Genomic DNA, 23,490 nt, shown 5'->3' with positions numbered 1-23,490 from the left:
GATCTGCCTTAAGCCTTAGAAAAGACCAACGGATAGAAATCCGACCTAGAAAAGCAATCAATAAACAATGCAGCTTACCTTAGGTAGGGTGCACTGGAGGTGATGTGTGTTCCCCTTGCATAATCAGTCCCTTACTCAGACTCTCGCAAACCATAGATTCCTAGTGACCATAATACTAGGTGGTGACTTCTAAACATTAATCATAATTTTATGATTAAATCCAAAAAACCTTCCCAACACACAACACCTCATACAAGAGGCACGACAAGAGCTTCTACCGTTGCCAAACGACATCGCGACCCCTTGCGACAATGACTTGTAGTTCTTTGTTTGACTTGGTAGTGATTCTAGATAGCTAAATGATGTCGAAAATCCATTGATATTTTCATTATTCACTAAAACTTTGTTGCATCCTATCTAATCATTTGATATAATCTATAAGAGAAATGTTATGCCATATTTAGATTGATTTCTTTCATGTATTAAGGTTTATATGGTCGTTTTGCAAAGAAAGAATTTTTCTCTCAATATCCAAAACAAAGTGGTGATATTTTTCTTCATATGGTGTCTTTTAGTAAAATGGATCTGCACACTCTTTATTTGTGTTTCTTCATGCAACACTGGTAATGGACCATTGACATGAAGTAAGCAATTTGCATAATTTTGAAAGTGGGTAATAAGTGTAGATTTTGATGGAGCAAGGCTTAGGGTCGTCATTTTGGTATTTTTTTGGAAGTTGGATGAGGTTTAGGGATCTTGATTCTTTTCTTGTTCTAAAGATTTTCTAAAGTTTTGAAAGAAGAATTAGGGTTTTTTGAGTGGAAGATGAAGAATTGAAGAGTTAATACTGAAATTTGAAACAATAAGTGAAAACCTAAATGTCATGTCCAAAATAGCTAGATCACACTTGTCTAAAATAATTTGATTGGATGTCATTTGATATAGACACTAAAAAGTATAGTTAATATTTTTTGGTAAATAGTGCTTATTCCTGTATTCAATCCAAAAGTAATAATGCTTATTATCAAGGTCATGCATGGTTGATTTGTTTGATCGATTCCAACAATATAGGGGCATTGTTTATATAAAAAATAAACATGTATGTGTCAACTATGTAAAAATACTAATTGTTCATTACTAAAAAATTATAAGAAAAGTTGAAATCAATTATGAAATGGAATTTATCAAGCTTAAAAAATCATACTCGATTAGAGGAGATATGAAGTAATCGACTAATCAATCAAGAGTCATAATTGATTAGAAAGAAGCGATTAACCACAAGAGTTTAAGTCGTGCGAATAATAAAAAAGTTCAATCATACTCAAAATAAGAGTCTTCAACAAATTAAGTTTATCAAAATTGTAGATTAATTAGGATTTATATGGTTATTAACAAAAATAAGTTTAGAATGCATTATGATTCAATATGTACGCTCTTTATATGCTTGTAAAAATTCAAATTAGATGTTTAAATAAAATTCTTGTAAGATATAAATATCATTAAGTTATTGAGAAAGAGATGTTCATATTTATTTATAATTTACTACTTTTATCAAATTTATCTTTCTTCCTTTAATGCTTTTCTCTATAACTTTCTTTCTTAGTCAAGTTTGTTTGTTTCTTTTATCTTTTTATTTATTATTTGCTTGTCATCCTTTGGAATAATATATCCTTTATTGGGGATTGAAATATTAAAAATCCATAATTTATTTGATTTACAAGACTATTACATGTCTTAACTCGAGATTAAATATTTAGTTATAGTTTCTCCCCATAGAAAGAAAGAAATGAAAAACATATAACATAATTTATCTACAAAATTATTTGATTGATAGTTAAAACAATGGGTATAAATAATTATTTTTTAATTTTTCATATTACCAATTATTTGTTTATCACTCATTTAATTTTAATTTGGTAGACTAAAATTTGAACCATTTCATTAAAAATAATATTTACTTATAGGGATTAATTGCATTTTTTCTTTTGTAGGGACTAAACTGCACATATATGAAATTAGGGAGCAAAATCTTTTCAATAAGAACTAAAATGCACAAAAATAAAATATATAAACTGAAATAAATTTTTAAATAATTTTGAAGAATCAAAATAAATTTTTTCAAAAACTTTATTTAATATTGGTTTGCCAAGAGTCCACCAAACACAAGACAATAATAATATGTAATATCCACTCCATTTTTATTTGTATCATGTCTAGGCTATCATATCATACCCAAAAACATTTATGGTGCGCATAGAATAATTAATAACATCATATTAGTTACTCCACTAACTCATTTGTTTATATATATATATATATATATATATATATATATATATATAGAAAATCAAATGCAGGATCCATTAAAGTAATTAGCATATCTGCACCTATGTTTTCTCTCTCATATTTATATATTTTTTAAAATAAGTAAAGTGAAGTAACTAATAAAATGTTATTAATTACTACCATAAAATTATTCAACAAATCTATTCTAAATTTAAAAGGCAATTAAATTTATAAGAATAAATTGAAAACTTAGTCAAAATTGTAATATAAATTCAGCTAATGACTAATTTTCTTTGAAAATGAAATTAAAAAGTTGAAATTAAAATAAAATAAAATATGGGATATGGTTGTCAATACAATTATGCTATTATTATCAATGTTTGCCCGTTAGAAATTTGAAAACACATCTATATTTATTAAAAAAGAGTATGGCTGGATCATATTTTTTAAAACTCTTGAATTTATTTAAAAATAATTTAAATAAATATTTTTAGTATTTTTAATTCTTTTAATACACTAATATTAGAAATATAAAAAAATATTATTTTAATATATTTTAAATACAAAACATTAAACGAAAAACTCTCGAAACTTCCATAGAGGTTCATGGAAACCCCCACCCACGCATGATTCCAAACATTTAAGTTAAGATTCCACACGCAGATCAGTAGAAAATCTGCTTTTGAGGAGAGGTTCTCCCACTGATATAACAACCTTCTTGTTATTTCAATTTAGAGATAGAGAGAGAGAGGGGCGTTATGGCATTGATCAAGCAGACAGTGGTTGTCTTGGTGACGCTGTCGGTGGTATCAACATGGATACCAGTCTCAGAGAGTGCTAAAACAGACAAACCTCTTATTGTTGCGAGAAAAGATGATATACCGTACATCAAATGCCAAGTTTGTGAAAAGGTTGCCTCACAGTTGTACCGGCAAGCTCAAAAGAAGCAGGATCAGATCTCTCCCCAGAAGGTGCTAAGTCTAACTAATTCTGCAATCTAGGTTTGCTTTGATTTTTTTTTTTTATGGGTTTTGTTGGATTTGATTGTAAAATAACTTTCTTGCTTTTTTTCTTTCATATTTCTTTTGGGTACCATGATAGATCAGCGAGTATCAAGTGATTGAGATTGCGGAGAACGTATGCAATTTGAAGAAGGAAGAAGCTGATTGGATAATGAAATTGGATATAATGGAGCAAGGTGATAAGCTAGAGGTATGAATATATATATATATATATATATATATTATATTCCCTATTTTCATCTTCTTATGCTCTCAATCGGATGTGTGAGTGTGTGTGTGTGGCTTCACAGGTCATAACTAGAACCATAGTGATATAATTAATCAATGGAGCAGGACTTGTGAGTACTACAAGTACGGACAATTGGTCGAAATTGGCATGCTAAGTCCTAAGAATTTTTTTTTTCTTAAATCTGTAGCTGATAGAACAAGATACTGAAGGTCAATGCAATTCAAAATGCAAGACAATCGAGCAAACTTGCCAACAGGTGAGTTTGGAACTGATATTATATTGATAATTTTTATGGAAATCAGTTTAGTTTGTGACTTTGTCTGTTCTCTGGATTGTGGAAGTTTAGAAATTTGTCTGCTGGTGGTTTTCCTTAAATTACTACTGGTTATATGTTTGGACCATCCTCAATTGCTAAATGTCAAATAATTGCTTATTTGTTTGAGGGCTTTCCAGGTCATGGACTACGTCGACACTGATGTTGCTGAATATATATATACTACCAAGCCTCAAATTGATTTATTGGTGAAACATCTCTGCAAAGATCTGACTAATTCTTGTACTAAGAAACCACCTCCAGTCCCCAAGGTAGCTGCACTCTTTTTTCGACTGTCATAGGTGGTTGATATAGCTTTTCTTAGGGACCATTTTGACTTGTCAATCTCAGTGCTTTCATTTTGTGATCTTCAAATTCATTATTTTGCATGTCCTTGATATATGATGATAGAAAACTTATCAGATATGAAATTTTCATGCTGCCTTCACTGATTCTTAGAAGGAATTTGAAAAGGCTTGGAAGCTTTGACATAGTTTTGTACTGCTCTATGGTAATTGTTCCACATCGATTGGAAATGACATGCTTTTGCTAATAATCTGAATCTGACAGCAATAATTCTCTGCTTGTTGCATGTTCAACTTTATGTGAATGAAGCCTCTCTCTCCTTTTCTCATTATATTGAGAACAGTTTCTGCTGTATATTGGCTTTCCGGAGTGACACTCATCCTCTGAATTTTAGAAATTGATTTTAACAATTCTCTACATCTATGAATTTCAATAACATGAAGGCACATAAGAGGAAAATGCTTTACTGCCACTAGTTTTTCTTGTGTTATCAAAACTCAAAAACCAATTTAGATCTGAAAATCAGTGAAGCATAAATGGATTTGAAATTCAAAAGTTCCAGAACTTTTAATTTTTCTCTAGTTAATAGAGTTCTTGGGAAGAAAAGGAGTAATAAAGAGAATCTCTGATGTAGGAAGAAAAAGGCAAAAGATAGCTAATTTAGCCAAAGTCTGATTGTCTGGATTGAACAGCAAGAAAAAGAGAACAAACTATTTATAAAATTATCAAAATATCAAATTTGTTTTTAACTATACTCTAGTAGCAGGCCCTTTGATTTCTAGTAAACCTCAAGTAAAAAAATAAATGTCCCCTTAAAATTAACTAAATCTTAGTCATCCAAACTACTACCATAAATTATTAAAAGAAAAATCCTAATCATATGAAAGCTCTTGCGGTTCTAGCTCTTGCATCAATCTCCCTATCCTAACCATGCTTCTCATCAAAGCACTTCTTCTGGCTAGAATTTTGTCTCTGAATTAGCTGCTTTCCCCCCCCCCCCCCCTATTCCATCATACTTGTGTCCAAGGCTTTAGCCAATAACTATGCAGAATATATTAGTTCTATGAAGTGGGAACAATATACTCATTCTCAAGTCATTTTTGTTTTAGGTTATCCTGTTGTGTTTGTTTTCCATTAAATTCAGTGAGAAACACGAGTCATGGCAATTTTTCTCTAATTAGAAAAACATAATGACTGATTTACTTTTTTAAGCACTGTTCCTTTTCTTTCCCTATACCTTCAAATGTTCAGCTCCTAATATCATGCACTTGCATCTCATGTTGACCAATATTATTTCACTCGAGTTCTATAATATTGTAAAATCCATGCCTATCTTTCCAGAGAGCAGAACAACTCATGACTTCACACCTCTTACTTTGTCTTGCACATTTCATTTCAGAACAAACAACTCAAGTTTAATCCTTGTTTTTTCATGTTTTTCAGAACAGGATGCCTGGGGAACCTTTTGTGCCTAAACCATCTAAAGAGGTTGAAATGGAAAAGATTATGAGATCTATGGAGGTAATTTGCTTAAAATTTCTGCATGTATGTTTTTATATGTTGATTTGAGTCTATAATTTATTCCCCTTTGCTTTAGGGTATGCCTGGAGCTCCTGGCATGAAAATGTATTCAAGGGAAGATTTAATGGGAATGAACAATTTTGGTAATGAAGATGCTGAGGATGAAGATGATGAAGATGAACAGTTCCCCTCAAATATGGTAATTGACAAATTTCAGAGCTCATTAATACTTTTCTTCAATACTTCATTGTTTTACTTCAACTGTTGCAACTAATCCTTTGCAGGGAAAAGTTTTAAGAGAGAAGCAGGACATGAAGGGTGACTGGAAACAGAAGATCTTCGAAGGGATAAAAAGCACAGTTGAGGCAATGAAGAGGCATACAAATATAGTCTCCAAGCGGATACAGAAATGGTGGAAAGGAATACGTGCAGCGCCTGCAAAGAAGAATTCAAAGACTGGCAAATCAGAGCTTTAGGACCACTAAATGGCTTTTACAATGCAGTGAGAGAACTCTGAGCAAAAATGGACTTGTAAAGGAATTACTGCAGTTACACAGCAAGGGCGTGCACATCCTTCGTTTATTATAGTGAACTGGTCTTTTGGTTTTACGGTATGGATACCAGAAAACTTGAGCCAGCAGGAACTGCTTAGAATATGAACTAAACCAACTCTTCTTGAAACATCCGTTTTCATCTTTTAGAGGCACGCATTTTTGTCTGCACTATCTGATACTGATTTTATATCTGAATGAGTTGATTCGAAATTGATTTTGTGCTCACAGCTAGAATTCATTCAACAGGATCATATGAAGCTAATGAGTCCTCACGCATCTGTTATTGTGAATCTGGTAGCGTTAAAATGGTATTCTTTATATAGAGAGAGGAAAATGTAATTTCATTGATACTGCAACTAATAATAATTACGTTATAATACTATGTGAATTTAGAGTACAAACTAAAATAGTAATTATTGTTATTGAAACTTCAAAATGGCATTTTTTTTTGGTGTTTTTTTATGCTGGATTATACAAATAATTATTTCGTAAAATGTTTAAAAAATTGTATTTATCAATTTGTTTTATTTTGCTTTTAATAGACTTAGCTAACCTCATGTTTAGGTTGTTCCGAGTTTAAAAAAAATAGAGGGATAATTGATCTAACTTGACTTGGTCAAAAACTCCAATCAACTTCTAACCCGGTCAATTCAAGATAAAACATGAGTAAAATTTCATTGATTTTATATATATATATATATATATTTTTGTCAAAATGAGGTTGTTTTGATTTTTTTTATAATTTTTTGGCCAAAAAGAGGTTGCTTTTAATTATTCTTGTGGTTAACTCCAGTTGATCCTTTCAAGTCATGACTCGAGTTTTATCACAAGTCGATTTCTAAGTCAGGTTTTAAAATTATGATAATAACTATTTTTATTTCTTCTTTGCTTCGGGTTGGATTGACCATCCCAACTCATAGCTTGAGTCTTTCCCCAGGTAGACATTTTAGTTGGATTTTAAAACTATGATAATAATTATTTTTATTCTTGTATTAATTTGAGTCAATAGTCAACTTGGTTCATGACTTGAGTCTGGCCTCGAGTAGATTCTTAAAATTATAATAATAACTATTTTTATCCTTATGTTGACCAGGTTATGGTCAACCTAGCTCGTGACTTGAGTCTGGCTCCGGGTTGACTCATAAGTTGGATTTTAAAACTATTAATCTTTTTTTATCCTTACGTTAACTTGAGTTAATGGTCAACTCGATTTATGACCTGGACCTAACCCCAAGTCGGCCTATTGAGTTGAGTTTTAAAATAATAATAATAATAATAATAATCATCATCATTTTTATCTTCACGTGGACCCGAATCAATGGTCAACTCGACCTATGACATGGGCCTAACCCCTGATCAACCCTCGAGTCAAGTTTTAAAACTATGATAATAATCATTTTTATCCTTATGTTGACTTAGGTCAATGGTCAAATTGACCCGTAACCCGAGCCTAGCCCTAGATTAACCTCTAAGTTGAGTTTTAAAACTATGATAATAACCACTTTTATCTTTACATTGACCTAGGTTAATGGTCAACCTAACTCATAAGGGTCTCGAATTAACCTCCAAGTCGGGTTTTAAAACTATGATAATAATGACTTTTATCCTTACTTTAACTTGAGTCAATGATCCTGCCCACAACCCCACCTTGGCCTCGAGTTAAGTTTTAAAACTACAAAAATAATAATTTTTATCTTTACATTGACCTGAGTTAATGGTCAACCTGACTAGCCTAGGTTTGGCCTCGTTCAAACCTCAAATCATGTTTTAAAATTATGATAATAACTTTTTTTATCCTTATATTATTCTAGGTCGATGGTCAACCCAGCCTGTGACCCAAGTCTTATTCTAGGTCGACTTATAGTCAAGTTTTAAAACTATGATAACAATAATTTTTATCCTTACATTAACCCAGATCAACTAGATTAACTTTTATAAACATAATTGGACAAGTTTGTCCTATCTCTTTTAAGGAGACAAAAATTTCTCCGCTAAAACAACTTTAGACAAGGATAAAAATTAATTTTTGTACTGTCCAAAAATACATCAAACAACTTCATAAAACAATTATCTTGTCCAATCCATCTTACCAAACACTACCCTAGCCTTTTCTTTTAGGTTGTCTATAGTTAATCTTTTTCAATATATTTTAATCCTAATAATTTCTTGCCATCATTTACTAATATAGAGGAACAAGCCACATAACTAATTCCTGTTAATTGAAGAGTCAAGATACATAAACCACTTTTTGACTAAAGATTCAATAACTTCATAAAACTACAAATCTATTTTTTGGATCATTATGAATTCTTGACAAACCCACAATTGATGACAAATAAAAAAACCTAAAGATTAAGGGCAAAAAATAAAAAAAAAATTTTGATTGTGCAAATCTAAATTTGCAATTATTTAAATTATTAAAAATATCAGATCTAGGATCCAGTTAAGGAATATTGAAAAGAAAAGAGTGAAGGCAAAGAGAGTGTAACACCTTTATTATCGAAAAAATAGCGTTGAAAATATCGTGTAAATTTGTTTTTTTTTTTTTTAATATATAAACATATAAATCTATCACTTCTCTCGACTTTCTCTTATGGTGAATCTACCTCCTTATTATTCGTTAAACTAAAACCCATCTATTTTTAAGATTCTTAATTTGGGTTAAACATGGGAGGAAATTCGTCGGGAACTACTCCTCGGAACATAGTTTGGGAGAATTAAGCACACCTAAGCGATTGCAGAGTTACAACAGGGAGGTGTTTTGTATGCAAGCAACTGGGTCATCGATGAAAAGAGTGCAAATATTTGGAGGAATGTTTCTTATATAGGGGTGTTGGTCTCTTAAGAAGAAATTGCCCTAACAGATTTCAGACTTAGAGCTAGAAACAATCACATACTGCGGACAAACCTAGTGGGGAGCATATGAGACTTGCTCAGTTAAGAGCTAGTGCTAGTAGGGGGAGAGGTCGTGGCCAAGGAACTAAGACTCAAGGAAAAGTTTATCATCTCAATCAAGAAGCTACTAAGGCTTTAACAAATATGGTGGCAAATATGAGTATTGTAAATGCACAACTAGGGTATGTTTTATTTGATCTTGGAGCTACTCACTTCTTTGTAGCTTGCAACTTTGTAAATAAACTAAAAGAATAAAAAAGTAAGTTAGAAATGCGGTTAGCTATTATTACACCATTAGGAGAAATTGTAGAAGTGAATGATGTTTATAAGGGGTGCATGGTATTGATAGAAGATTATGAATTCAATGTAGATTTAATACCTTTGAAGATAATTGATTTTGATGTAATTCTGGGGATGGATGAGTTGAGTTCACACCAAGCTACAATGAACTATTATACTAAGCTTATTATTATTTGAGCAGTTGATAGGAAAATGGTAAATTTTTATGGTGAGAAGAGTGTGATACCTAATAGTTTAATATCGGTGATGAAGGCAATAAAGTTACTTAACGAAGGATGTGTGGCATTGTTAGCGCATGTAGTTGATAGAGCAAAACAAACTCAAGAATTAGATCGTATCCTTATAGTAAAGGAGTTTCGAGATATCTTTCCAGATGAGTTATAAGGTTGCCACCTAAAAGAGAGGTTGAAGTGTTGATTGATGTATTTCCTAGAACCATGCCTATATCTCAATCCCCTTATAGGATAACTCATTCGGAGCTAATGGAATTGAAGGTGCAAATACAAGAGTTACTTGATAAAGGATTTATCCGACCCAACAACTCTTTTTAGGGAGCTCCTATTTTATTTGTCAAGAAGAAAGATGTCACCTTATGACTTTGCATTGATTATAGGCAATTAAACATGGTAACCATCAAGAATAGATATCCTCTTCCGAGGTTTGACAACTTGTTTGATTAATTGAAAGGAGTGCAAGTGTTTTCTAAGATTGATTTAAGATTCGGGTATCACCAGTTAAGAATACAGAAACTAGATTTGCAAAAGACGACCAATAAAAATTCATGAAGATCTAGCCATAGAAATGAAGCTGATTAAGATAATTGACCAAAGCTTGAAGGAGTTAAGGAATAAGAAACTACATTTGGTAACAGTATTGTGGGGAAATTCTTGGATTGAAGAAGAGAGATGGAAAAGAAAATAGAAATGAGGAAGAAATATCCTGCATTATTCTTGGGAATAGGTGAGAATTTTTTTGCATAAAAAGAGCGAGTTTCTAAAATTTCAAGGACGAAATTTTTGTTAAAAGAGAAAAATATAAACCCCAGGATTTTTTAAAGATAAAAAAATTATTATATATTTGTTTTAAAAATAATAAAATGGTCACTAGGGTTTAAAAGACTAATATATATAATTTATGTAAGGGTTAAATAAGAAATTTTGAATTTCCTTATATAAAATTATTTATTGATTAGTTTTGTGTTATCGAGTATAACGCTTAATCCGATCATTAAACCGGATTGAAACTTTATGATGAATTTCTTAACATATATTTTTATATACAGTTAAAATTTTAGAGCAATGGTAAGAGTTTGGTAAAGGCGTAAAACAAACATGAAATTCATTAATGGCAACTTTCTAAATACGCCTGATGAGCTGGAAATTCCCAGCAGCTCTCTTATTCCTTACACCCACAGCTGGACATATAAAAAAAATGAAGAGGAGGAGAGAAAAGAGAGCTTGGAAGAGAGAGAGAAAAGGCAAGAAGGAACCCTAAAATTGTGTAAGGAAAATGATTTTAGCTATAAATCAACACGAAACAAGAGAGAAAAGAAAGAACAGGGGAACTTAGGAGATAAATTGAAGTTCTAGAGAGAGAAAGTAGACTTTGAATAAGAAAGATGATGAATAGGAGTCCTGGATAATGCAATGAGCCTTGATTCTTGCTTAATACACTTAAGTAAGTTGTTTTAAAGTAATAATTGCTTAATTTGTTATGTCTTTCATGTGGTTCTTTGAAATTACTAAATTTTGAAAAGTTAGGGTTGCATTAATGTTGGTAGGATATACTTTAAAATTAACTTTTATGGTTTATATATTGATGTTGTGAGATTAGAAGATGATTGGAAAAAAAAATGTGGAGGAAAATTGGGCTTGAATGGCCAGCCTAAGGAGAAGAAAAATTTTATGAATGAGGGGTGTGATTATTACGCAGAATAAAGGAAAGGATATGACAAGGGAAAGATAGGAAGGTGGTTATGGCATAGATAATAAAAGAAATGAAGTTTTGTGGTTTTGTTTAGAAAAATATGTCATGAATCACATATATTAAGGTTAAGATTATTTATAGAAAAAATATGTAATCAGCATAAAGGACAAAATTATGTTGGGGTTGTATTACTTGATAGGTTAAAAATTTAAAAAGAAATATGAATATTTTCATATATGGTGAAAATAAAACTAATAGACTTGATAAATGGAATGTAGGGATTGAATAATAAGAATCATGTAAATAAACATTATCATATAAATATTGTGAAAATATTATGCGAGAAGGTAAATATTATGTGAAAAATATCAGATCTAGAATCAATTAGAGAATATTGAAAAGGAAAGAGTGAAGGCAGAGAGAGGCAATGCTGTCAGAAGCATAGCTTGCACTTATACAAGATACAATGAAAGCAGAGGTAATGGAAGGATATTGTTTGCAAGATTGGAGGAATATAGATAAAGCAGGGAATAATAGGTCACAGGTTGAAGATAGACATCTATCACTAAAGCAAAGGGATAAAAGCTCAAAGGCTGAAAAAGCTGAGGCTAAATATCAACAAGGGAATCATCACGTAATGTAATGATATTGAAAATGAAAATTTTGAAATTCCAGGACGATTGCAATCACCCGCATTTGCCAAATGAGATGCCATTAAGATTACAAACGGGTGACATTCTGGCCAACCAACACATTTCTCTCATCCCTGGAAATAAAAGAAATAGATGCATGTTTCCAAATACATCCTGCTAACAGGTAGCAGGTAGAGCATCCATGTCAGCCCCCCAACTCTTGCAATTTGAAGAACCGGTCATGCAACTCATCGCATTTTATAATGTTGAGTTCTTGAGGCCACGCAACGTTGACCATTCAATGAATATTTGATCATTATGTCAATGTCACGAGGATTCTTTTTGTTCGGTGCCACAGTCATACTTCCACTTAGTGCCTCCCCTTGACAAATGGTCAGCACATCTTCTAGGTACAAGACTGTTTGCTTCCAGTGCGTCGCTCGTGATCTGGGCCCTGCATCATACAAGTTCATCAGGAAGGTTATTTAGGCATTTCACTGGACTGTTAACTGGCGGGTTTGATTTCTGATTTCAGTGTTTACTTGTGCTTATTTTATGATAGTATTTCATTGAGAATACACTCTCAGAAACTTAAAAGCAGCACTCTCTACCTCAGTGTTAGAGATAGTTACTTTTGAGCTTCACAAATATTAAATTATTAGTGCATCACCACAATCAAGTGATGGAGCTTATAGAAGCTTATTTACCCATGACATGAGCCATTTCATGGAAAGGAGCAGTTGTAATGCTAGCCCATGATAAAATAGGTTCCCTTGACTCACTGGATTTCACTGTTTGTAGTAAAACAAAACTTTGTACTTGAAGATGAGAAAAACATAACAGAATAGGGCAAAGAAAAAAAAGCTTGACCTGTAGAGAAGCCCGTCAACTTGTGACATTTCGTAAATGATACATCAAAGTAGGCTACTAATGCATGGATGAAATCATCACGTTCTGCTACAAGCTTAAAAGGAGCTGTGAAGGATGTATCCCCAGATACCATCTTAGAGATGTCCATTGTCTGAAATGATGAATATCAAAATATCACACATTAGCCAGAAAAGCAAAGAACAGCCACCAAAAGCAGGCTGGAGAAATGAGCACAACCATACACAAACATGCATGCGAGCGAGTGCACAAACACAGACAAATGCATATCTGACCTTGAGCTTCTGGCAATTTGTAACAATTTGATTCTGATCAACAGTGTCGACAAGAGGTTCCCCCATGGCCTGCTTCTTGATGCAGGTCATATCAAAGCCATAGACATTATTCCAAACTGGAGCAAACATGAAGGCCAAGGCAACGAAACAGAAATAAGAACTAATTAAATGCCACCCCATTAAATATTTTTAGGTGGAAAATGAATTCAAATAGCAGATGAAACCCAGCATGCAACTGGGGTGAATTCCCCACAGCTTTCATCTATCAAAGTCTGGGCTGTGCTGCCAAATTCCACACATATTGTGGATCTGCAGGAAAATGATTTCATCTACACACATTACACAGATCATAGTCTTACATTCAATCTTATCTTCTTTGTATTCTGCATCCTCAATGGCTGTCAAATAGAGAGAAGTTTTGTCTGGCAGCACAATTCCATCATTGACCTGGAAAAGCAAATAATGAAAAATAAAGGCTGACATTACTGATTAGAAGTTTTTCAGCATCTCCAATGATGATCCCATGGAGTATAATAATAGCTAAAAGAACTTTTGATCACGAAAAACTTATAGTTGTTCCAGATTAATGAATGACCTAAAAGTTGGTTGGCATTTTTACCCTTCCTTCCAATGGTGCATGCATTCAGTTGACCGAAAGCCAAAGAACACAGAGACTCTTGTTTTTTGTGAATATTAAAGTACCAGCAAGCACCATTGCATTATTATCCCAAGAAAGCAATATTCTCATCCACAAGATTTTCATTCTAAAAATACTCCCTGATCAGTAAATTTTATGTGAATACAGTGAGCCTCCTTTATCTGGAAGGAAATTCCTTGAAATTGCCAATGAATGGTGCTATCAGAATTAATATTTTCTTCTTTTCTTCGCATTAAATCCCAATCAAGAAACTAGAGAAAAAATAAATCAAACAGGTATAGCCAAGAAACAGCCAAATCTACAAGTTTCAGAACCCTACAGACACATGAATGCTTCAGGCATCAAACAAAACCATCATATTCAAACCAACTGGCTAGCATTTATCATAACGTTGCATTTAAGAACCAAGTTATAAATCAGAAAAGAGAAGTGTAATTGCAACTTACAAGCCATTTATCACGTGTGTACAGGACTGAGTTTAACATGTTCTCAAACAACAGAAAATATCCCATCCACTCTGAAATAATTATGTCCACTTTAGCAACTGGTAGCTCAATCTCTTCAATCTTTCCCTTCAAAACTGTTATAACTGTAATATTGAAACACGAGTAAGTAGTCAGAATTGCCCTTTGAGGCAACGTAATTAGAGAAAATTAGCAGACTATATGAAGACAATAGCATTACCATTGGAATATCCATTTGATTCAACAATCTCTTTCGCCATGTTAGCCATGTGGGAGCACTCGACCTGGAAACAGAAATGTTGGCAAAAACCATATTTAGCATATAAAAATTCACCTTAGTGGATGCAGGATGTGATAGGGAAAAAGAAAGGAAAACGCATACCGCATAAACATGGGCAGCCCCAGCTTTGGCACAGAATAAGGATAAAATTCCAGTCCCAGCACCAACATCAAGTACCACTTTATCCTTGAATAAAAATTTATTCTGGTAAATAACATTTTGGTATGTTTTAGTTCTCACAACATCCTTCAGCATTTCCTGCAGTGTAAGGGTGGGTGGGGAAACATCAACAACAAGCAAAGTACATAAACATATCACCAGACAATCAACTCCATGAATTTTTTAGAATTCTAGATATCAAGATATAAAAACAAAAGGAAAAAGGAAAAATTGATCTCAACCAAAAGTGACAAAATAATATAGATACAAAAAGTTAAACAATAAACCTGCGGATACAAGAAGGTGATTAACAAAATCTTAACTGATAAAATGCAGAGAAAGCCGCAGAAAAAAATCCAAGTATATCATATAATAACAAGTGCTAGTGGGTATTGTGATATAAAAATAATAACAAAACAGCAACATCAAGTTACAAAAACTTTATCCAGTTACGAGACACTTACTTCATGAATACCTGCAAAAAAAAGAAGAAGAAAAGAGGTTAAGACAGATACAAAAACTTTCTACGCCAAAGACCCCATTCATTACGAGTATAAAACATAAAAACTTTTAAAGTCAACTGAACCTAGTATGCACTTAAACATAAAAACTTTTAAAGTCAACTGAACCTAGTATGAACTTGAGAGGGGTGGGGGGGAGACAAAACACAAACGAAGGGAGGATAAAAAAGAAAAGCGAGCCAAGGAGAGTAGTATTACCAAAGTGAGAGTAAGAATCGAAGTAATAATCGGCGCTGGTTTTATCATCATCGCAGCCGTCGACAAAGGAGACGTCGGGGTCTTGCATAGATACGTCATCAATAGCAATGGATTTTTCGGTGGCTACAATAGAGTCATCGAGATTGGAGCTCTCCTCTTCTTCTTCTTCGTCATTGAAGCGGATTTTGGTAGCCTGGTGACGAGTGTTGTTGAAGCTCATTGAGGTCTGACTGCTCTTTCGACGGCCCGTTTCTGCTTTCTTTTCGTTTTTAGGGTTTTTCTTAGTGCTTGAGGAGCGCGAGAGATAATTTGAGAATTTGATTGCTTCAAAATTTAAATGGCAAAGCTAACAATATGGTCTGTTTGGTCTGTTTGTACCGAGGTTCTTCTGGTTGTGATTTTAAAAAAATTATTTTTATAAAAAATATTTTTAGTTGAGATTGGTTTGAAAAAAATATATGTTTGATTAAAACTGTGGTTAAAATTGAGGTTGAACAAAAAATAGTTTAATGTGTTTGGTCAAAAAATATTTTTTAAATTAAAGTTATAGAATAATTAAATATATATATATATATATTAATGATTTTTAATTTAAATATTTTAGATTTAACCACTGTTATTATATCATGAAATAAATAATATTGATATCAAATATTTTTTATTCTTTCATTAAACTATGTGCAATGTCATTACATACGAAATCTATCCAACAAGGACTATATTTTTCATGGTTTTTTAAGCGCGCAACAACAAAAACTGAATTTTTTGTTATGTCAAGTGCTCTCCTTTTAAGTTTTTGAATAAAACACAATTAAAATAAAAATAAAAACTGAATTTCTTTTTATGTAGTGTTATTAAATAATATTAAATACTAGCTTTTCAAGTAAAACACATTTTTTTTAAAAAAAATTTACAATTTTATTATGTACAAAATTCATTCGACAAGAACTACAAAAAAAATAATTTTTTGAGCGTGCAATAAAATTAAGTAAAATATTATCAGGAATAAAATTGAGATTACAATACGAGTAAATTTAATTCACCTTAAACTAATTTTTTTAAAAAAATAATATTGTTCATGTTCACGTGAATAATGCAAGTAAAATCAATTAATTGCATTAATTTTTCAAGAAAAAAAAAACTAAACTTCTTGCCATGTTTTTCAAAAAAAAAAAAAAACTAAAAACTAAAACTGTAACAGTGCGAGTGAATTAATTCACTCGCACTGTTGCAACAGTGGAGCATGGCTCCACTGTTCTGCTTTTGTACCCTACGAGAAGCAGCATTTTGCTGCTTCTCCAAAACATGTGGCGCGGCTGGGAATTTGATGGGTCCCACCATCAAAAAGCAATTTTTTTTTTTTAATCAAACGGCATTTGGCGTGGCTGCGGGTGAACCTCACCAGCAGCCACGTTACCAAACGGGCACTTTATCGGAAACTCTAGTTGGCGTTGGTGCGGTGTGCTGCAGAGGATATCATTTTTGCTTCAATTCAGTTTTTAAAAATAAAAAAAAATTAAATTAAAAAAAAATTTTAAAAATTAAAAATGGGTTTAAATTGACTGGTTTCTGATTCCGGTTCAGTTTGATTAGGTTTTTTTTTTTATAAAAACCGATTCAAACCGGAACCAAACCAAAACTGAACCAAACCAATCGATTTTTTAAAAATTTTAATTAGTTTAATTAGTTTTTTTTCACAGTTTGGTTTTTTTGGTTATTTTTCTTCCGGTTTTTTCAGTTTAATCGATTTTTTAGTTTTTTTTACTCACCTCTCCAGTGTGCTATACTGCAATAGGTTCAACACATTAAATTGTTTTAATAATTTGCAATGAAATTATTTTGAGAATTTGTTTTTTATGTTTTAAAATGTTTTAAAAAAAATTAATTTTTTTTATATTTTTAAATTATTTTGAAGTGCTCACATTAAAAATAAATAAAAAAAAATTATTTTGATATATTTTTAAATTATTTTGAAGTGCTCACATTAAAAATAAAAAATAAAAATATTATTTTGATATATTTTTAAATATAGAATATTTTAATAAATATCTGCTATTACAATACCAATACTAGATTCTAAATCTATTTTATTACAAAAAAAAAAATGTTAAGGATTTTAAAAATTGATTTGAAGTTGAAAACTATTTTTTGTAAAAACAATTTAAATTCTTACTTGACTCTCTACTTTCCTTATTTTTATTTCTTTGTTTTAAAACCAAGCAATGAAAAATATTTGGTTAGAAGTTGGAAGATGATTTTTATAAAAATATATGAAAGATATATTTTAAAAAGATATAAATATTCTTAATATTTTAAAATTAACTAACATCAATTATTTTATTTTAACTATATTACTTTTGAAATTTATGAATCTTAATTAAATATTTAGTAGTTTTATTTATTAAAAAACTTATATGATGTTTTTAATAATATTTAATCATTTTTAATAATATTTCACAGCTTATATGATGAACAGGAGAGATTGAATAATAACCAAAAATATGACTTTGTAGTGAAATTATTATTTTATATTTTTAACGATATTAGATTTTAACTTTGTGTTAGACACAAACATTTTGATTTACTATATGATTGGTTTAATTATTTATTTTATAATTAAATATATTTTGAAAAATAATTTATTGATTGGATAAATCATAAATTAATTATATTGTCTTCTTAGCAATGATTTATCCTTTTATGATTAATGCAAATATTTTTCAATATTATTTTGATGTGAGAAGAAATTACCATATTAAGTTAGTTAAAAAACAATTAATGCTCATTATAAAGCAAAGTGAAAATAATAATTTATATATGTTTTAAATATTGTAAGTTTAATGGTAATACATATCAAAGATAAAACATATTTTTTATACTAAAATATGATTTTTAGAAAAGCAAGTTGAAGTTATATTAGCTTCCACTTTAAAAAGAATAGGAAGTAATGTTTTTTGAGTTAGAAGCCTGCTCATTTTATTTAAAAGATAAAAATAATCTTAAGTATTTTAAAATTAACTAATATTTAATTATATATCTAATTAACTAACCTCTTTCATTTTTATTTTATACATATAAATAAACTATTATTTAGTCACATAGCTAGTAACCTTTAATATTTTTAATGATAATTTTAACTCAAATGGCTCAATAATTGATTACCAAACAATTTACTCAGTGTAACCTGTTTGTTTTTATGTTTAAAAAATATTTTTTTAAAAAAATAATTTTTTTTTATTTTTTGTTTCAAATTAATATTTTTTTAGTATTTTTAGATTATTTTGATGCCCTGATATTAAAAATAAAAAATTATTATTTAAATACTTTTCTGAGTAAAAAATACTTTGAAAAGTAATGACAACCACACCCCAAATAAACAAAAAAGTTATTTTTTTAATACAAGCATAGCACAATACTCTGGATACAATAAAGGCTAACTAAGCATTAAAAGTGAAAAGTGATCTTTATAAAAATAGATTAAAAGTATATTAGCTTTCATTTCACAAACCTTAAGAAGTAAGTTATTTTTTACTTTATTTAAAAGAAAATTAAACTTAACTATTTAGTAGTTCCATGTACTTAAAAAAAAATCTATTTACTGTTTTTATTCTATTTTTTTTTTACATTTTTTTATGATATCTAAGAGTTTGTGAAGAAAAAAAAAAGGATTCTTTTCTTAAAGAAATTATTTAGTTATTTAAAAAATGTTTAATTAAGTTATATCTTTAATGGTAATTTTAAATCAAATAGCACAATAATTATTATCAAACAATTAGCTAACAAAATATTACAACAACTCATTACTAAATATTTTTATTTGTTTAATATCAAAACATAGTGGACACAATAGAGGCTGGACAAGTTTTTAATGGCTATTTTTGTCCTTTTTTTTCCTTAAAGATTTGAATTTGAGTTATTTCATGCATCATAAGATACATATGTTCTAATTTGATTAGGTGTTCATGGTTCACGTAAAAGTAAAATATCAATGTCAAATATAACAAAGACAAAATCTAAAAAATTCAATTTAAAAATAACTAATCTTTTGCTTGACAATAAAAGAATCAATCTGAAAAGAAAGAATAATGAAAGCCATATTATATAATCAACAACCAAACCTAGAGGAAGGGTGGATAGGTCTTTAACAAAATAAAAGAACACTTGGAAAAATTAAAACAATTCAACAAAATTCAAGGAAGAGTAAAAATAATGCAATATCCAAGCACAAGACTAGAAAATAAAGTGTACAGAGAGATCAAACATAAATATTTATCATGGCTCATCTTGGCTTCAATCCAATCCTCTTGCATACCTTGCAATTTCCTAATCCATTAACTGTTTTTACTTACATATGTGAGGAATAAAGTTTTCACAATCACAACTTTTATGGGCTTAAGAGCTAAACTTAATGATCTAATACCACTCACACCATGATACCATGTTACTTTGTTACTTTATTGATTAGTTATATAATTTTCTAGATTAATTAAATTATTTGTTTTTTACTTCTTCCTTTGAATAAAGAAAAACTACAATTAGAAGCTAAACCCCGAGTAGAGATAGATAATAGCATCGTAAATCAAACAAATAATTAAATTAATCTAGAAAATTATAAATCTATAAATAAAAGCATGAAAAGTGATAAAAATAAAGTATAAATTCCAAGAGGTAAATAGTAGAAGGAAGGTAAATTGCATTAAAAAATTATGTATATAGGTTTTGTCATCATCTCTATTAACTATTGACCTTTATATAATGAAACCCTATATAAACTATAATTTTTAACCCTATATGACATGTTCATATAACAAATAAAGGTGCTCACATTATAAATCCTAATACAATTTATATCCCTATCATCGCTTATCTTTCTTAGCAATTATATGTTTTCTAACTAATTTATAATTTTTACTAGTGTACTCTACTATTACAAACTTTTTTTAGAGTAGGACTTGGTCTTCTAGTCAATCACACTAACTCTTATATGATACGATTCAAACTACACCGAAGTATTCATTAAAAGTTCCTCATGGGCCAATTACAAAGTAAATGAAAAAAAAGCTTAAATATGCATTCAATAGACTTATCTAAAGTATTTGGGTCAAAATAAATTTTAAGGAGGCTACATCTTTAACAAGTGATGATCAGACCTTAATCAACTTAAATTATGTACATTAGTGGCCTGATTCATCTACTTTATATGCTAATTAATTTTGGCAACCGGAGGCTTATTTGTTTCCAAGTGTTTTATGGATTCCAAGTTATGAGATGATTCTTTATTATGGGTGGAAACAGAGGAGGCTAAAGAAGAATTATTTCCTTATTTATTTTAGATCTTACGGGGCAACATCATGGGCTATTAGGCCAATGGTCCTTTTTAAGAAAGGATTTCATTCAACAATCATTTTTTTTAGAATTATTATTCATATTTTGGGCCTTATTTGAGATACTTAGGGCCTTTATTTTAATTTGGGTTGAGGTTAGTCTATTAAGTCAACTAGGGTTTACTTTATTCAAATTATAAATATTATTTTGTAAGATATTATTTTTAGGATTAATAATACATCATTGACACATCTATTATATGTGTGTGAAATGAATTCTTTTAAATTGGTTATTCATTAAACTACTCTGACTTATCAAAGAATTAATGACATGATCAAAAGATTGATGTCTTATCCCATGTGCAGGAGTGTCAAAGTAATAAACAACCCGGAAAAACCGAGGTCGAACCATATGGAGGTGAACTATATAAATTACAAATAATATATATATATATATATATATATAATAAAACAAAAAGTTTATGAGAATTTTATGAGATATTGATGTAAGGATTAAAAATTTGAGGAGAGGTAGGACAATAACAATTCAATGTCTAGATAATAATAATTGGACACTAAGAGTCCAATGTTTATTGATGAGCAATTTTGACTGTCTTAAAAGCAGAATTGGGTTCTCCTTCCTCCAAGAACTTGTAGCCTCGTGTCTTAACTTTCCAACAAGACCAATCTCGCTTGAAACAAAGTTCAATAACTCTAGATATGGTTACAACTCTTATGAGAGGTCGGATATTAACAGTTCAATATCTAGACAATAACAGTTTGACAGTAATAGTCCAATGTTTATTGATGAGCAATTTTGACTGTCTTAGAGGCAGAACTGGGTTCTCCTTCCTTTAGAGAACTTGTAGCCCCGTGTCTTAGCTTTCCAACAAGACCAATATCGCTTGAAACAAAGTTATATAACTTTAGACATAGTTAAAAATTTAAGGAGAGTGAATAATAACAATTCAATGTCTAGAGAGTAACAGTTGGATAATAATAGTCCAATGTTTGTTGATGAGCAATTTTGACTATCTTAGAGGCAGAACTGGGTTCTCCTTCCTCTAAGAACTTGTAGCCTCGTGTCTTAGCTTTCCAACGAGATCAATCTCGTTTGAAACAAAGTTCTATAACTCTAGATATGGTTAAAACTCTTAGAAGAGGTCAAACAATAACAATTCAATATCTAGACAGTAATAGTTGAACAGTAACAGTCCAATGTTTGTTTATAAGCAATTTTGGTTATCTTAGAGGAAGAATTGGATTCTGCTTCCTTCAAAGAACTTGTAGCCTCATGTCTTAGCTTTCCAACGAGACTAATCTTGTTTGAAATGAAGTTTTATAACTCTAGATATAGTTAAAAATCTGAGGACATATCAGACAGTAATAGTTCAAATATAAAGAAAAGAATGATAACTATGGTTGGACAAAGAACAAAAATATTAATGGGTGTAATGAGAAAAATGTAAAATATAAAGAAATGTCTGAAAGAAAGATTTATTGACTGTTGATATGGTATTTTAAAACATATCCTTGAGTGAGAAAAGTTTATGAGATAAAACTATGATTTATAGGAGGGACCACATGTGAGGTGCAACAGCAGCAACAAGGGAACACGAGTAGAGCTTCTATTGCAGGTAGGTGACTTTCACCTTTCTTTTTAAAATCATTGAATAATGAAATACTTTATCATGAATGTTACCGTATTGTGTTAGTTCAGATATCAGTTTGTCAAATGCTTAAATGTTGACAAATGGTTGATTAGCTTCGGCTAATGGCATCCGAATGGATGACTAGGACAAACGAATGATTAGCTTCGGCTAATGGCATCCAAATAGATGACCAGGACAAATGAATGATTAGCTTTGACTAATGAAATTAGAATAAATGACTGAGACAAACAATTGATTGGCTTTGGCTGATGGCATCCGAAGTGGATGGTCGGGGTGAATGAACGGTTAACCTCGACAAATGAGGCCTTAAGAGAATAGCCAGCCGGATTTAAGATCATGGCTGATTACAGGAATTGGTGCATTTATATGTACTACAAGTTGTTTATACCAAGTAAATGAGGGACTATAAATGTCATACTCCAAACATAAGACAATGTTTATGCTTCATGAAACTTCCAGACCATTCATTATCATTATTATTATTAATTAAATGAATTCTTATAAATGTTTTATACTGCAACAGGGACATCACACCAACAAGGTGCTTAGAAAAACCTAATACACGGGAACCTACTTTTGCAAGAAATCATGTAGTTGTATTCTAAATCATGATGTATTTGTATGAATCAATATACTGAATGTATAACTATTATTAGATCCTTGTGTTTAAAATTCGTTGTCGCACGTCACCTGCGCAACGTCCGTTGGTGATTTTTTGTTTTTTTGATTGATTCGTTGGGAGTCGCCACCTAGTATTTAATTGAGGGCCACTAAAAAACCCGGGTGTACTGGTCTTGTCAGAGATTCACGGGTAAGGGACTGGTTGTGGCTAGGGAAGATATTGGCACCTCTAACGCACCCTACCTGAGGTAAGCTGCTTCGTGGCTTTGATGTGTTAAAAAAGTTTTAAAATTTTTGTTTTTTCATCGGATATTAGAAATATGACTTACGTGTAAGTTCATAATTCTTGACCGTGAACAAATCCAAATATTAAATTCTTCTTTATTCTTTGCAATTTTATCATAAAAAAACATTCATAAAAAAAACACATTCACTTTCACTATAT

At 30.8% G+C, this 23,490-nt stretch overlaps 2 protein-coding genes across 3 annotated transcripts; one reads left to right on the top strand and one right to left on the bottom strand.

The window, feature by feature from the left end:
• The first annotated feature begins 2,931 nt into the window (after nt 1-2,931).
• On the top strand, nt 2,932-6,445 carry LOC118054151 (uncharacterized). The gene is made up of 7 exons (XM_035065616.2): nt 2,932-3,257; nt 3,388-3,498; nt 3,725-3,793; nt 3,991-4,122; nt 5,600-5,677; nt 5,754-5,876; nt 5,962-6,445. The coding sequence occupies exons 1-7, from the start codon at nt 3,045-3,047 to the stop codon at nt 6,151-6,153; spliced, it is 918 nt and encodes a 305-aa protein (XP_034921507.1). The 5' UTR covers nt 2,932-3,044; the 3' UTR covers nt 6,154-6,445.
• A 5,522-nt stretch (nt 6,446-11,967) lies between these two features.
• LOC118054150 (probable protein arginine N-methyltransferase 1) lies at nt 11,968-15,776 on the bottom strand. 2 transcript variants are annotated; one of them, XM_035065613.2, is made up of 9 exons: nt 15,428-15,776; nt 15,173-15,183; nt 14,652-14,807; nt 14,490-14,553; nt 14,252-14,394; nt 13,507-13,594; nt 13,148-13,263; nt 12,855-13,005; nt 11,968-12,438 (listed from the first exon to the last, which is right to left on the bottom strand). In XM_035065613.2, the coding sequence occupies exons 1-9, from the start codon at nt 15,645-15,647 to the stop codon at nt 12,233-12,235; spliced, it is 1,155 nt and encodes a 384-aa protein (XP_034921504.1). In that variant the 5' UTR covers nt 15,648-15,776; the 3' UTR covers nt 11,968-12,232. The 2 variants fall into 2 exon arrangements, with proteins under 2 accessions (XP_034921504.1, XP_034921505.1); XM_035065614.2 differs by lacking the exon at nt 15,173-15,183 and having other exon boundaries at nt 15,428-15,696.
• Between the last annotated feature and the right edge of the window lie 7,714 nt (nt 15,777-23,490).

The sequence above is a fragment of the Populus alba genome, chromosome 18 (genome assembly GCF_005239225.2).
Source record: "Populus alba chromosome 18, ASM523922v2, whole genome shotgun sequence".
NCBI lineage: Eukaryota > Viridiplantae > Streptophyta > Magnoliopsida > Malpighiales > Salicaceae > Populus > Populus alba.
The sequence above is the reverse complement of the archived record's forward strand: the minus strand, read 5'-3'. Positions and strand labels throughout refer to the sequence as shown.

Bases quoted from the DNA above. Each gene is read 5' to 3' on its own strand.
- LOC118054150 (XM_035065613.2), bottom strand. From the start codon at position 15,647: ATGAGCTTCAACAACACTCGTCACCAGGCTACCAAAATCCGCTTCAAT. The intron at 14,554-14,651 runs GTATGCGTTTTC...TTCTGTTTCCAG, and splicing joins GGGCTGCCCATGTTTATGCG to GTCGAGTGCTCCCACATGGC. The intron at 13,006-13,147 runs GTCAGATATGCA...TCATCATTTCAG, and splicing joins CAAATTGCCAGAAGCTCAAG to ACAATGGACATCTCTAAGAT.
- LOC118054151 (XM_035065616.2), top strand. From the start codon at position 3,045: ATGGCATTGATCAAGCAGACAGTGGTTGTCTTGGTGACGCTGTCGGTG. The intron at 3,258-3,387 runs GTGCTAAGTCTA...GTACCATGATAG, and splicing joins ATCAGATCTCTCCCCAGAAG to ATCAGCGAGTATCAAGTGAT. The intron at 4,123-5,599 runs GTAGCTGCACTC...CATGTTTTTCAG, and splicing joins AACCACCTCCAGTCCCCAAG to AACAGGATGCCTGGGGAACC.